This window comes from Sminthopsis crassicaudata, chromosome 5 (assembly GCF_048593235.1).
Source record: "Sminthopsis crassicaudata isolate SCR6 chromosome 5, ASM4859323v1, whole genome shotgun sequence".
Classification (NCBI taxonomy): Eukaryota; Metazoa; Chordata; class Mammalia; order Dasyuromorphia; family Dasyuridae; genus Sminthopsis; species Sminthopsis crassicaudata.
In genome coordinates, this window is record NC_133621.1 from 38330204 (window position 1) to 38343102 (window position 12899).

Below are 12899 nucleotides of genomic sequence, written 5' to 3' on the forward strand. Positions count from 1 at the left end.
GTTTAGTTTTTACCTGAAAAAGGAGTAGCAGGGCAAAAATAATAATAAAAGATGTTAATATAATACATAATTATTATGTATCACTATAAATAATTATGATGATATATGAAGAATATATTCAATATAACATCCAATATATCAATAATAGATGAATATAATAATAATATGTAATGTAATTTAAAAATAATAATATTCAAATGTTTTCTCAAGAAAACATTTTGGTGCCTTTTAAATAAAAAATAAACTTGTAGGTTCATGGATTCGTAAGTGTTAAACATCTCTCCATAGGTCACTTACAATTATATTATACTAAGATTTATTAGGGCATGTGCTGTAGTCTTAAGATTCTTTCTTCTTCTTCCCCCCTCCCCCCCCCCCAGGCATGGGTTAAGTGACTTGCCCAGGGTCACACAGCTAGGAAGTGTTAAGTGCCTGAGACCAAATTTGAACTCGGGTCTTCCTGAATTCAAGGCTGGTGCTCTATCCACTGCGCCACCTAGCTGCCTCTAGTCTTAAGATTCTTAGAGAGATTCAGAAAATATAGCTAAGACACCTTTCTCATAGTTCATTATGATTCAAAACGCATCAAGAACATTTAATTAAATTTTTATCACTATAATCGTAGTTGCTTTACTTTAGGATTGTTCATTTTTGTAATACCTTTTCTCCTACTAGAAGGAAATCATTAAGTTGTGAATAAATGAGTGAAGATTATTGAGTATTTGCTAAATGGAAAGGGCTGGTCTTAGAGTCCAGAAGACCTGAGTTCAGGTTTCATCTCTTTTGGCCATATCCTTTCACCTCCAAGGTTCTCAGCTACTCTCTAAGCTTCTAGATTTCTGCATTTACAGGAGTTTCCTAGTCAAAGAGTTCACTCTACAATGAAAACAGGTCTAGTACCTATCCCTATTGCTCCCTATCTGCCAAGTACTGCAGTAAATTTGGAATGCTTGGCCATTTAGTTCGAGAAAGGACCTCAATGTCTGGTATCTTCTGATGTTGATGCCATTTTCTCTCAGTCTTAGATGAGAAAACCCAGGACTGGAAAGCCAAGAATTTGGAAAAAGGGATGCTGCTCCATATAGTGTCAAATGGTTCAGCGTCAGAATCTGATATATATTTATCAGCAGAAATGGCATGAAAGACCCTTGACAAAGACCATGGTGCCTTTCCATCTGACTTGCACCTGAAATTTCCAGGAGGAATTGTCTCCCCCCTGGAATGTAAGCTCCAGAGGAATTATCTCACCCCTGGAATGTGAGCCCCTTGAGGTCTGGGGCTGTCTCACTTTTGTATTTGTATCCCTATTTTTCTACTGCTTTAACACAATGTTTCATACATGTATCCAATATTGGGAACTTCTGGCAATGTAATAATGAATAACAAAGTCAAGTATAGTCAGCTAGCACTTAGTAAGTGCCTAGGAGATACCAGGGACAGCTAGACAGTTCAGTGAATAGAGCATGGGGCTGGAGTCAGGAAGACCTACATTCAAATACAGCCTCAGGCACTTACTAGTTGCATGACCTGCACAACCCACTAGATCTCTGCTTAATTCACCAGAGAAGGAAATGGCAAACCAATCCAGTATCTTTGCCAAGAAAACCCCATGGTTTGGACAGTTGGATATGACTAAATGACTGCACAATAGCTACTAGAAAGGCCAAAAACAGTCTCTGTGTCTCAGAACTCATGCTCTGATGGGGAAATAGCAAACAAGTATGTACAAATAAGATAAACAACTAGGACCCACCTAGTATGAATAATGAATTCTGCAAAGTAGTCATCCTATTTAAATTCATGCTATTTGAATTTATAATTATATGTAAAATATAATTTCAGATCCAATGGAAACATGGAGTTAACATTTGTAAAAATAAAATTTTAACCTATTACTATAACAGGAAAGTATAAGAAAAACATATTTCTGATTCAAGTTTAGTATGAACAATAGGGTAGTTATTGATAGAAATTAAAAAAAAAATTACAATGATTTAATACCACACCTAAAAATTAGCTTAAACTTATAATGAAATATCATTATTATTGCTAGAAATATTCCATATATACTGAGCTGTCTTGTCTTTCTTTAAACCTTCATACATAAGCTGGTAAATAGTTTCACCTATCTTTCCTCAAATATGAATTCTTCCATTCTCTCAAAATAAATCAAGTATAACTGCATGAAATGGAGCATTATTTAAAAATGCTTTGTGATTTTGCTTGTGATAGAACTCTTTGAAAAAAAATTTGAAAATTAGTCTTTAGTCACTCTTTGACAAAGAAACAGAAGCAATCAATGATAACAGCTTCTCAGAATACCGAGATTTTGAAATCATTAACCAAGTGCTGATTTTCTTAAGAATTCCCTTCCGTCTTCAACATAAAGAAGATCCAACTCACTTCCAGTTGATCAATGATGGACAGAAATAACTATACCCAGAGAAGGAACACTGGGAAGCGAATGTAAATTGTTAGCACTACTGTCTATCTACCCAGGTTACTTATACCTTTGGAAGCTAATAATTAATGTGCAACAAGAAAATGGTATTTACACACATATATTGTATCTAGGTTATATTGTAACACATGTAAAATGTATGGGATTGCCTGCCATTGGGGGGAGGGAGTGGAGGGAGGGAGGGGATAATTTGGAAAAATGAATAAAAAAAATAAAAAAAAAAGAATTCCCTTCCGTAGTTGTGATGAGGCAGGGTTCCTGGTGGTCAGGGAGTTAAATGATGAGGTTTGTAGCAGGTTTAGGGTTCAGGGAACCAAATGAAGAAGTTTGGTTCCCCTAAATCCCCTTAGGATTTGGCATATGGCAGGGAGTTTCTGGATGCACAGAGGTCCTTCATAAAGGAATTTATGAACCTGAAAAGCTAGACTGGTAAAATTTATTATTGGCATTGGGAAGTCAGTCTTTGCTATGCATGAACAGAACGACCGAATTCCTTAGTGGTAAGGTCCTGACAGAGATATATAAAGTTTCTAGTGGAGAAGTCCTGGCAGAGAGATAAGAGAATTTCTAGCAGAGAAATCCTGACAGAGAGGTATAAAGTCTTGTTAGGGAAATAGGTGAGGAAGAGATAAAGAGGGTAATGCTGAAAGAGAATATTATTTCAGTGGGGGAGAGGTTGATGCTATTCCAGGGAGAGAGAAGTTCCTTGGCATGTTAGGTCCTCTGCAAGGACTGAACCCCAAGTTGGCTCATTTTATAATTGAGGCCTTGGCTACAACTTGGGGGTTGCTCTTGATGGGAGCCGGTGCAGCTTGAGCTAGAATTTGAATAGAGAATCTTAGAATTAATGAGTGTTTCTCGACTAATCTCTAATTTCATGGAGTTAGAATCTCTGACTCAGAACTCAACTAGCCCCACCTAGATAACAGAATGAAGCTGTTTGTCCTGTTTCCCTCCGCCAGGTCTTTTACAGAGGCCAGAATTCAAGGAGACTTTCTCCTTGAAGGAGTTTTCGAGAGAGAGTTTCAGGATTCCCCCTCGTCAGTTGGACCATCTTTAATACTTTTGAAATCCAGGTGTTTTCTTTCTTAGAAATGTAAACTCCAAAAGATATAACTTTCCCCCCAAAAAAACCTATTTTATTCAATTTCAAAATATGTTCATTAGCACCCCTTCCTTCTTCAATTATTTCCTTCAAAACTTCAGGACATTTTGCTGCTATGATTGAATTTGTACTGTCTCTCCAGTAATTTTAACATAATATAATTTTAACATTTACATCAGTTTTAAAGTGAATAAACCAACTAAGGCTTACAGTAAGTTTCTTTACTGTCCACTTCATTTCCATTTTTTTTCCTGCTGACTTAAATCACTATGAAATGTTTTCCTGAATGGCTACTTTGTTAAGAGGACACAATCTGCTGTCTATATGATTGAAAGATGCCCCATTTCTAACATTGTTTACACTTCCATCACTGTAACACTATAAATTCCTTGTACTATGTTGATAGGGTACAGTTTCTAGGGGAAATATAGCTGTAATCCTGAGGCCCCCTGACCTTAGAATGTTAGTATTGTTCTAACAATCTGTCTATCAAAGATCCTAAAGTCTCCTGGCCTTAGGAATATAATAATATAATTATATATATTTCTTCCTTTAGACTTTAGAGACAATATAGCAATAATCCTGTGGTCCCCTGACCTTGAGTGCTATTGTTCTAACAATCTGTCTGTCAACAATTCTACAGTCTCTAGGTCTTGAGAATACTGAGTCCTACAAACATTGCTAAATGTCAGATAGACAATCCGTTGATCAATGATAACCAAGTTCCTGAGACAAGAGTGAAGAGACCACCCCTCAAACCTACCTGTAAGCCATAAGATTAGCAAATAATTAACATGAAGCTATGGTCTTTCTAACTTTGTCCTATAAATTTTATCTTCTTACTCTGGTTCTCTGCTAAATCCTTTTGGAACTTAGGCTGGCTTCAATTAGTGTTACAATTATAATAAACTTTGCTCTTTAACTTGGGGATGGGCTCAAGCCTGAAAATTCTTCTTACAATAACATTCTGCAACCTCAACTTTTAGGGGTCTCTTTTGAACCTTAAAAATTTTGCAAATTTCAAAAATCTCACATGACTTTATCTCATTTATTTAGCTTTTGTGCTTTATATTTTTCCATATTGTACATTCAACTATTTCAAAATATTGTCCTTTTTTTTTTTTTGGAGTTCCCATAACTACCCTTATGTTGTTCAATTACATCTAATTTTTGTTCTAATGTAAAAACATGTCTCTTCTTTTTTGCATGACTGTTGGTAATAAAGTACACAGAACATTACCTCCACATGTAATCAAAGACAAATGCAGACTGAGAAAGCATGATAAATACTTTGACCAACTCACAAGCATAGCATTAATTCTGGATTGTATTAAACATGGCTTGGTATTATTTTATAATTCACATTAAATCTAATTTCACATTATTCAAACTCTCCTCAATTTCAATCTAGTTTTACACAGGATAAATTGGAGAGCATGTCAGAGAGAAGGCCTCAGTGCTAATAGAGCTCAGGAAAAACTTCTTAGAGAAGGCAGGAAGAAGCAAATTCTAACAAGGGAGTTAAACAATGAAAATGCAGAGTAAGGAGATGGACTATTTTGTGTGAGGAATAGCAAGAAAGCCAGTGTTAAGAGATGACGGAATAAGCAGAATAGAGGGGCAAAAGTTGTGAAAATAATGTAAAGGTGAAAAGGTTGGGGTGGGATGTGGGGGGACAGGCTATTAAGGGCAATAAATGTCAGGGGATTTTATACTTAATTTCAGAAGTAATAGGGAACCATGAAGTATACTTAACAGACCTGAGATTTCCAAAGATCAATTCTGATAGCTGACTAGAGGCTCAACTGTCCTGGGGACAGATTTGAGGCAAGAAAACCAATCCATAGACTGATGCAAGAATCCAAGGTGAAATCAGCTGGCCACTGTTAATGGCTTAGCCAGAGAGAAGGGGAACCTTAGGTACAAATTTACTACTGGCTAATGCCAAAATGATTAACTCTGGGGTCAAGTACAATATTCTTCCTGCATCAAGTCCCTCTCCATGCCAGTCCATTCTATATAGAAAGCCAGTGTGATTTTCTCTAAGTGTAGACCTGAAGACATTACCCAGTAAGCCTCAGGGGCTTGGTACTGATTCTAGCATTCAAACTCTTTTGCTTAGGTTTAAAACTCTCCATCCCCATTTGTTTTCAGGTTCCAAAGACATTCTTCCCTCTCCCACACTCTGGGATCTAGCCAAATTAGCCTTCCCTCTGACACATACATCTCAGGGCCTTGCCCAGCCAAGCTTAGAAATTTACTCCTTCCTCACTACCACTTTTTTCTTCAAAATACAGCTCAAATACCACCTTCTTTAGGAGTGGATAAACCATGGCCCTCAATAAGACATTTTAAAATAATATTTTATTTTATTTAAAAATTAAAAAACATTCTTTGCTCCCAAGCCACAAACATAGGATTTGACCCTGGCTTTACTTTGCTGACCTGTTCTATATGAAGCTTTTTCTTCTACCCAAACTGCTGGTTTTTTCCTTTCTAAGCCACCTTTATTTATCTACTCTGTACTTAACTATGTTATTCTATATATATATATATATGTATATATATATATATATATATATATATACATATATATGTGTATGTGTGTGTGTGTGTGCGCGTGTGTGTGTATCTTCTGAATATACTTATGTTTGTATTAATCTCCTAGACAAGGCACCGTTTCATTTTTTTGACATTTGCATCCCTTGTGTCTAGCAAAGTGCCTGGGAAACAATAGGTGCTTTATAAATGCTTGCTGACTGGTATAGCCAGAAAGACTAAGGTTCTGATACAATACATACAATGCAAAACCAAAAATTTAAACTCTACTTAATAATTGTTTAAGATTTAATAGTAGAATCACATGAAGAGGCAAAAAAAAAAAAAAGATCTTTTATAGTTGAGAGAACGAAGGGGGGGGGGTGAACAGTGTTTGAACCTTAATCTCATTGGATTTGGTTCAGGGAGGGAATATCATACATACTTAATTTGGTATACAAATTTGTCTCATAGGGAAATAAGGAGGGGAATGGGGAAAAGAAAGGGGGAGGCTAACAGAAGGGAGAATAGAAGTAGAAGGGGACAGGAAAGGAGGGGCTAAAAAAGTGGAGGGCAGATTGAGGAAAGTGGGGGTCAGAAAATTTAATAGTAGATACACAAATAGCTTTTTGGAGAGTTTACTCTCAATTGCAATGATTTGCTTTTATCAGACATCAAACAGCTACTTCAAAGATAAAGCCTGACATTTCCTTATAAAAGAGAAAAATAACATTTAATGTTACAAGGTTATGTAATTTTATCTGCACCGATACTCTTGAGTGAATTTCTATTTTGGTCTTTCAGTTACTTCTGCAGCTACTCTCTTGTATTTTTGGCAGCAATGGGCATATTTACAAGGTTTGTATTTTTTTCAACTGAGATGCTATTCTTTCAAATCCATTTCCCAAAGAACTTGGGTCCTTAGGATGTATATTAGCATGGAACAATAAGACAAAAGTGTTCCAAGTCCTCCTGGAGTTAATTTTCCGGAAGACAGAAAGAAAAAAAAAATCAAATGTAAATGAAGGCTCTCTTGGCTAAGAAACCGAGAGGCGGGGAGTCAGACTGAGAACAAAAGTAAAATGAATTAGACCAAACTGACTTTAGACTTCATAGTCTCTACAACGAGTCTCCACTCGGCTGCTCTCCAGAACAGGTCAGTTATTTCTTATTCATTACAATGTAACTTAAATTGGACAGATATTTTTATTTACATATTTAAAGGGGACGACTTTGCAAAGGGATTTAAAGGCCCACAGTCAAAATATGGTGTCATTTGTAAAATAATTATTTCTTCAAGTTTTAAATAAAGTTTAGTGGCAGAATAATATCATTCCTCTTATTTTATACTTAAATAGTATTACACAGAAAGAATTTCAAAAATATACTCTTCTCTTTTATTTCATTATGAGGGCAAAAAACATGTCACTATTTTGAATTATTTTATTCTACAACCATAGTGACTTTTATAGACAATATCTGCCACCAAATATTCTTCTCTTTCTCCTTTTCAATCCTGCTTTCATGCTTTTAGGAATACTAATGAGGAATATTAATGACTGCCACTTGAACCTTTGAAGATTATGTTTTCTCTGATATAGCTGTGTTTTCTCTCAAGATTTCTTTAAACTGAAGGAATTAGTATTAATTGTTTTATGTTGTGTTTCTAAATGGTGCACTAGGAAAAGATAAAGAGTCATAAGTAATTTTTTTCAGTGAATTTAGGAGAAAAATAGTTAAATTTATTAATACCTAGATATTCATAATGAAAGTAGTTTATATTTATATAGCACCTCCTCCTGTGAGCTCTACTGTACCCCACTTTCTGTATTTAAGATAAAAAGGCAAATATAATAATTTTCTCTTGCAAGAAAAAAATTCAGTTATTTGTGTTTCTTTTTTTTTTTTTTAAATTGTGCTTTCATTCTTGATGGGTTATTATTCAAAAATCCACAAAGAAAAAATCCATGGGAGAACATGAGCATTCTTTTTTTAAAAAATTAAAACTTTGAAAGTTACTATATATATTTTATTATTATTATTTAAGAATATCATTGCTCCTAATGACTGGGAGGGAAGTCAGCCAAATATAGTATTTAACAGATGCTAACATCTCTTGAACAGATACCAAAACATGAGAGAGCTGTAATTCTACAAAAACAACCTGGGCTTTTTAGAGTTTGGCTACTGAGAGATTACCTAATTTCCCCCCTCATTTTACATGATTGCTTTGAGCTCATCTGTCAAAACTACAAACTTGGTGGTGTGGGGAGGATTCTGTAAGAGTTTCTGTGACAGACCTGGCTCAATTTTCAAAAAGTTCTTACTTTTCTTAAATAAACTTTTTTTTCATACTTTTGCTTAGTGTCTGAACAGTATGAAAAACCAACAACATATTTATCCCATTTCCCTAATGCAAATTAAGACATATTTCCAGTCTCTTTGATAGTTACCAAAAAAGAAGAAAAGTATTAAATAATTGTTTCTTGGATATGCATCCAACATGGGTTTGACTAAAATCATTAAGCCTACTAAAAAAAAAGTAATTTCACTCCAAGGAATGTTTCATAGTCAAGTTCTGGCCAGCCATAGACATCATCTATTCACTGATTATTGACTGTGAAATGAGCAAAAGCTTATTTTCTCAACAAGAATGAAAATTATGTGAAATTTTTTAAAAGTTTATTTGTATAATACTCTGGTAGACTAATAAATTCATTATTGTGCCTGCTTTGTAGATTGTGGCCATGGATCTGGAACATAATCAGTCAACAGATTACTATTATGATGAAAATGAAGTAAATGGCACTCAGGATTACAGTCAGTATGAAATACTCTGTGTCAAAGAGGAGGTCAGAAATTTTGCCAAGGTATTCCTGCCAACCTTTTACACAGTGGCTTTTATTGTTGGGATTGCAGGAAATTCCACAGTGGTAGCTATCTACGCCTATTATAAGAAACAGAAAACCAAAACTGACCTGTATATCATGAATCTGGCAGTGGCCGATTTGCTTCTGCTCATCACTTTGCCATTTTGGGCAGTTAACGCAGTGCATGGATGGGTACTAGGGGTACCAATGTGCAAACTGACGTCAGCCTTATTCACCATAAACTTTGTCTCTGGGATGCAGTTTCTGGCCTGCATCAGCATAGACAGATACTCTGCAATCACTAAAGTCCCAGGGCATCAAAGAGCAGGAAGACCATGTTGGATTATTTGTGTCGTTGTCTGGATCACTGCAATATTGCTGAGCATACCTCAACTAGTTTTTAATACAGTGAATGACAAGAGGAGATGCCTGCCCATATTTCCACATCACCTAGGAATAACAATGAAAGCATCAATTCAGATCCTGGAAATTTGCCTAGGGTTTGTTTTACCCTTTCTCATAATGGGAGTTTGCTATTCTGTAATTGCCAGGACACTCATCAAGATGCCAAACATGAAGAAATCTCGGGCCCTCCAGGTTCTACTTGCAGTTGTGGTTGTTTTCATTGTTACTCAGCTGCCGTACAACATAGTCAAGTTCTGGCAAGCCATCGACATCATCTTTTCTCTGATTACTGACTGTGTAATGAGCAAGCGCATGGATGTGGCCATCCAAATCACAAAGAGCTTGGCCCTTTGTCACAGCTGTCTCAACCCAATCCTATATGCTTTTATGGGATCCTCTTTTAAAATGCACATTACCAAAATGGTGAAGAAATATGGCTACTGGAGGAGACAGAGACAAAATCCAGAAGACATCCCTTTTGATTCTGAAGGTCTCACAGAACCAACAAGTACTTTTAGCATCTAGCAGGTAGATTGATCTCTTTTTTGAGTGGGGTACATGATGCTGCTCAATGTATTCTAATATGGGAGAACACAACTGCATTTATCAGAGATTTCAATTTCAGTGTGGGACACTAAGACATATATCTAGATAACACATAACAACATAAGCAACATTCCCCCATGTGACCTCAAAAAAATCTAGTATATTAGAATTAAATGAATTAAAACAATGATGACAACTACAAGAGGTGGAAAGGAAGAAATCCCAACAGAAAAAACAGTAGAGACTTATGAAAGGAACAAGCAAAGAGACTCCTAAGGCATAAAAGACATAGAAGAGGGTAAGATCTCTGAATGCAGAGAATAATTCTGTAACAACTAGAATCAAAGAAAGGGAGGTATAACATACTAATCAACCCTAAGAAGTGTTGGAAGACTTAGTAAAAGAATCAAAGCAAGAGAAAAAGAGGGAGATTGAGACTCTTAAAGAAAACCTTAGAATGAGAATGGGTGACTCAAAACAGAAGGCTGAAAAACCTTGAGGAGACACCTAATAGTAGGAGACACCTAGAAAAATAATAGCCTTGAAAAACTCAGCATTCTATGCAAAGAGGATGCAGGGGAACATAGGATCTGCTGGCATTTTATATACATTAGATATAAATAGAAGGGAGAGCTAGTGGACAATACAAATCAAGACTAGGCAGGGCGTCCACCATCCCATCCCACTGTATAAGAACAGTCAGGTTCTAGCCATTATAAAAAGTCCTAATTTAGAGAGGAAAGCTTGAAATATGAATAAACAGAAGAAAACATGTATGACAATAACAATAAAAAGGGCTTTCACTGTACAAATCTAGAGGAAGAGACTAGGTTTACAGTGTCTACAGGCAGAATCTCCAATAGAAATATAATTGCCCATAAGACCTAATAAAATTTCTAGAAGGGATAAAACAAGAAATAAACAAAATATTTACAAATTAAATTATACTCTAGAAGAAAGAATGAAAAGAAGAATAATTTTAATATGGAAGATATGAAATTTCTTATGTAAGTAACAGAACTCTTAAAAATGAGAATATACCAAATAGAAATAAGTGTCTATAGGAGGCAATAAGAAATATTAAAACAAGCTGAAAGAAATAAAAAGAGGAAAAAATAAGGTATCTTCTAATTAAAACAACTCACCTAGGAAACAAATCATAGAAAGTTAATTTAAGAACAATTAGATTAAAAACAATGATATTTTATTAAAATATTTTATATTTTTATAAAAGGATATTTTATTAAAAGAAATCACAAATGAAAACCATCCATGTCCCTGAGAACCAGTCACCTCCTGAGAAAAACCCACAAATGAAAATTCTCAAGAACATTATAGATCAGATCCAGAGGGACTATGGTCAGTATCATCCAAGATTTGGCAATTACAAAAGTAAAGTTCAGAAAAGCTTCAAATATAATATTCCAAAAGGCAAAAGATAAAGACTTAAAAGAAGAACAATTATCTGGCAAAACTGAATATAATCCTACAAATAAAAATGGATTTTTAATGAATTAGAGGGCTTCCAAGCATTCTTGATAAAAAGACAGAAACAGAATCTCTAAAAACACAGAAGTCCAGAGAAACTGAGGAATGTAAATATACTGGGGCAATTGGAAGGGAATATACAGTGAAGAAATGTTTGCATTTTAAAGGGAGGAGAAAAAATATTTACTTAGAATCCTAATGTCTTCAAAAAATAAAGAGAGTTAAACAAACCAGAGGGACTAGAGATGATTTTGTTCTGTTCTAATGATTTCAACTCAAGAAAAGAGATGAGGGTGGGAATGGAATTCATTAAGGAAGAAGAGAGAAGAGACTGTCTTTGCATAAAAGAAGGGGTGGGGACATCATGTGTCACAAAAACCTCACTTTCATCTGAAATGGACAAAGAATGGTTGGAAACATGCACACACACACACACACACACACACACACACACACACACATACACACACACACCTGTTTGGTGTAAAAGGTTGTCAAAGTAAACAGGATCAGAAAGGCTAGAAAAGAGAAGGGATTTAAGAAGGAGGATGGAATTAGGGTGATAAGAGTAGTCATAAGAAATATGTACTACAATTCTGAAAGACAGATTGGAAATGAGGAATAAAGAGAAAGAAAAAGGGGCAAAAATCTATGAGTGGGGTTTGAGAACAGAAGGGAAGAAGACAGTGGAGTGGTATATCACTAGCAGTGAGGACACTTTTTTTCTCACAACTTCTTTGGAAAGGGAGAAGGGGTAAAGAAAAGAAAACAAGAGATATATGATTAATAATTACTTCAAAAACATGAGTAGGATGTATTTCCCTTAAAACCTAAAAGGAATGCAATATAAATTAGAAAGCAGAATTCAATAGCATGCTATTTACAAGAAACATACTTGAAATATAAAGATTTTCACAGTATTAAAATAAGGCTCTACAATATAATTATTACGTTCAATTGAACTCAAAAAAGGAAAGGACAGCAATCATGAGTTTAGACAAGGCTAAAAAGAGACAGTTATAAGGGATGAAAAGGAAACTACATTTTACTTAAAGATACTGTAAATTATGGATAATTTTCCAATATGAAGTATGAATAAGCACTGAATAACAATATTTAACTACTATAGGAAAAGTTAATTGACTTACAGGGAAAAAGAGACAGTTGATTATAACAGTTGGGGACCTCAATGTACCTATTTCATATTTAGACAAAGCTCACAAAAAAGTTAAGGACCTGAAGAGAACTTCAGATTCTGGTTTACTGAATGAGAAAAGGAATATAGATACTTCTCAGCTCTGCAAGATACATTTAGAAAAACTAACCAGTTTTGGAGCCATAATACCTTCAAAAAATAGAAAAAGATATTAAAATATTCCTTATATACTACAAGGTAAAAAATTATATATGTTCTTGAAGGAAGAATTTTTAAAAATGGAGACTAAACTTAATCCTAAAGAATTCATGGGTCAAAGAATGAAAAACA

The 12899-nt window shown here is 35.0% G+C and overlaps 2 protein-coding genes across 2 annotated transcripts in view; one reads left to right on the plus strand and one right to left on the minus strand.

Annotated features, from left to right (window-relative positions):
* The window catches only part of ACAD11 (acyl-CoA dehydrogenase family member 11), an 85000-nt gene that overhangs the window by 21245 nt on the left and 50856 nt on the right, over window positions 1-12899 (minus strand). The window lies entirely within an intron of this gene.
* Window positions 7139-10884, plus strand: ACKR4 (atypical chemokine receptor 4). The gene is made up of 2 exons (XM_074271118.1): window positions 7139-7260; window positions 8843-10884. Exon 2 carries the CDS (start codon window positions 8852-8854, stop codon window positions 9902-9904), a length of 1053 nt encoding a protein of 350 aa, XP_074127219.1. The 5' UTR covers window positions 7139-7260; window positions 8843-8851; the 3' UTR covers window positions 9905-10884.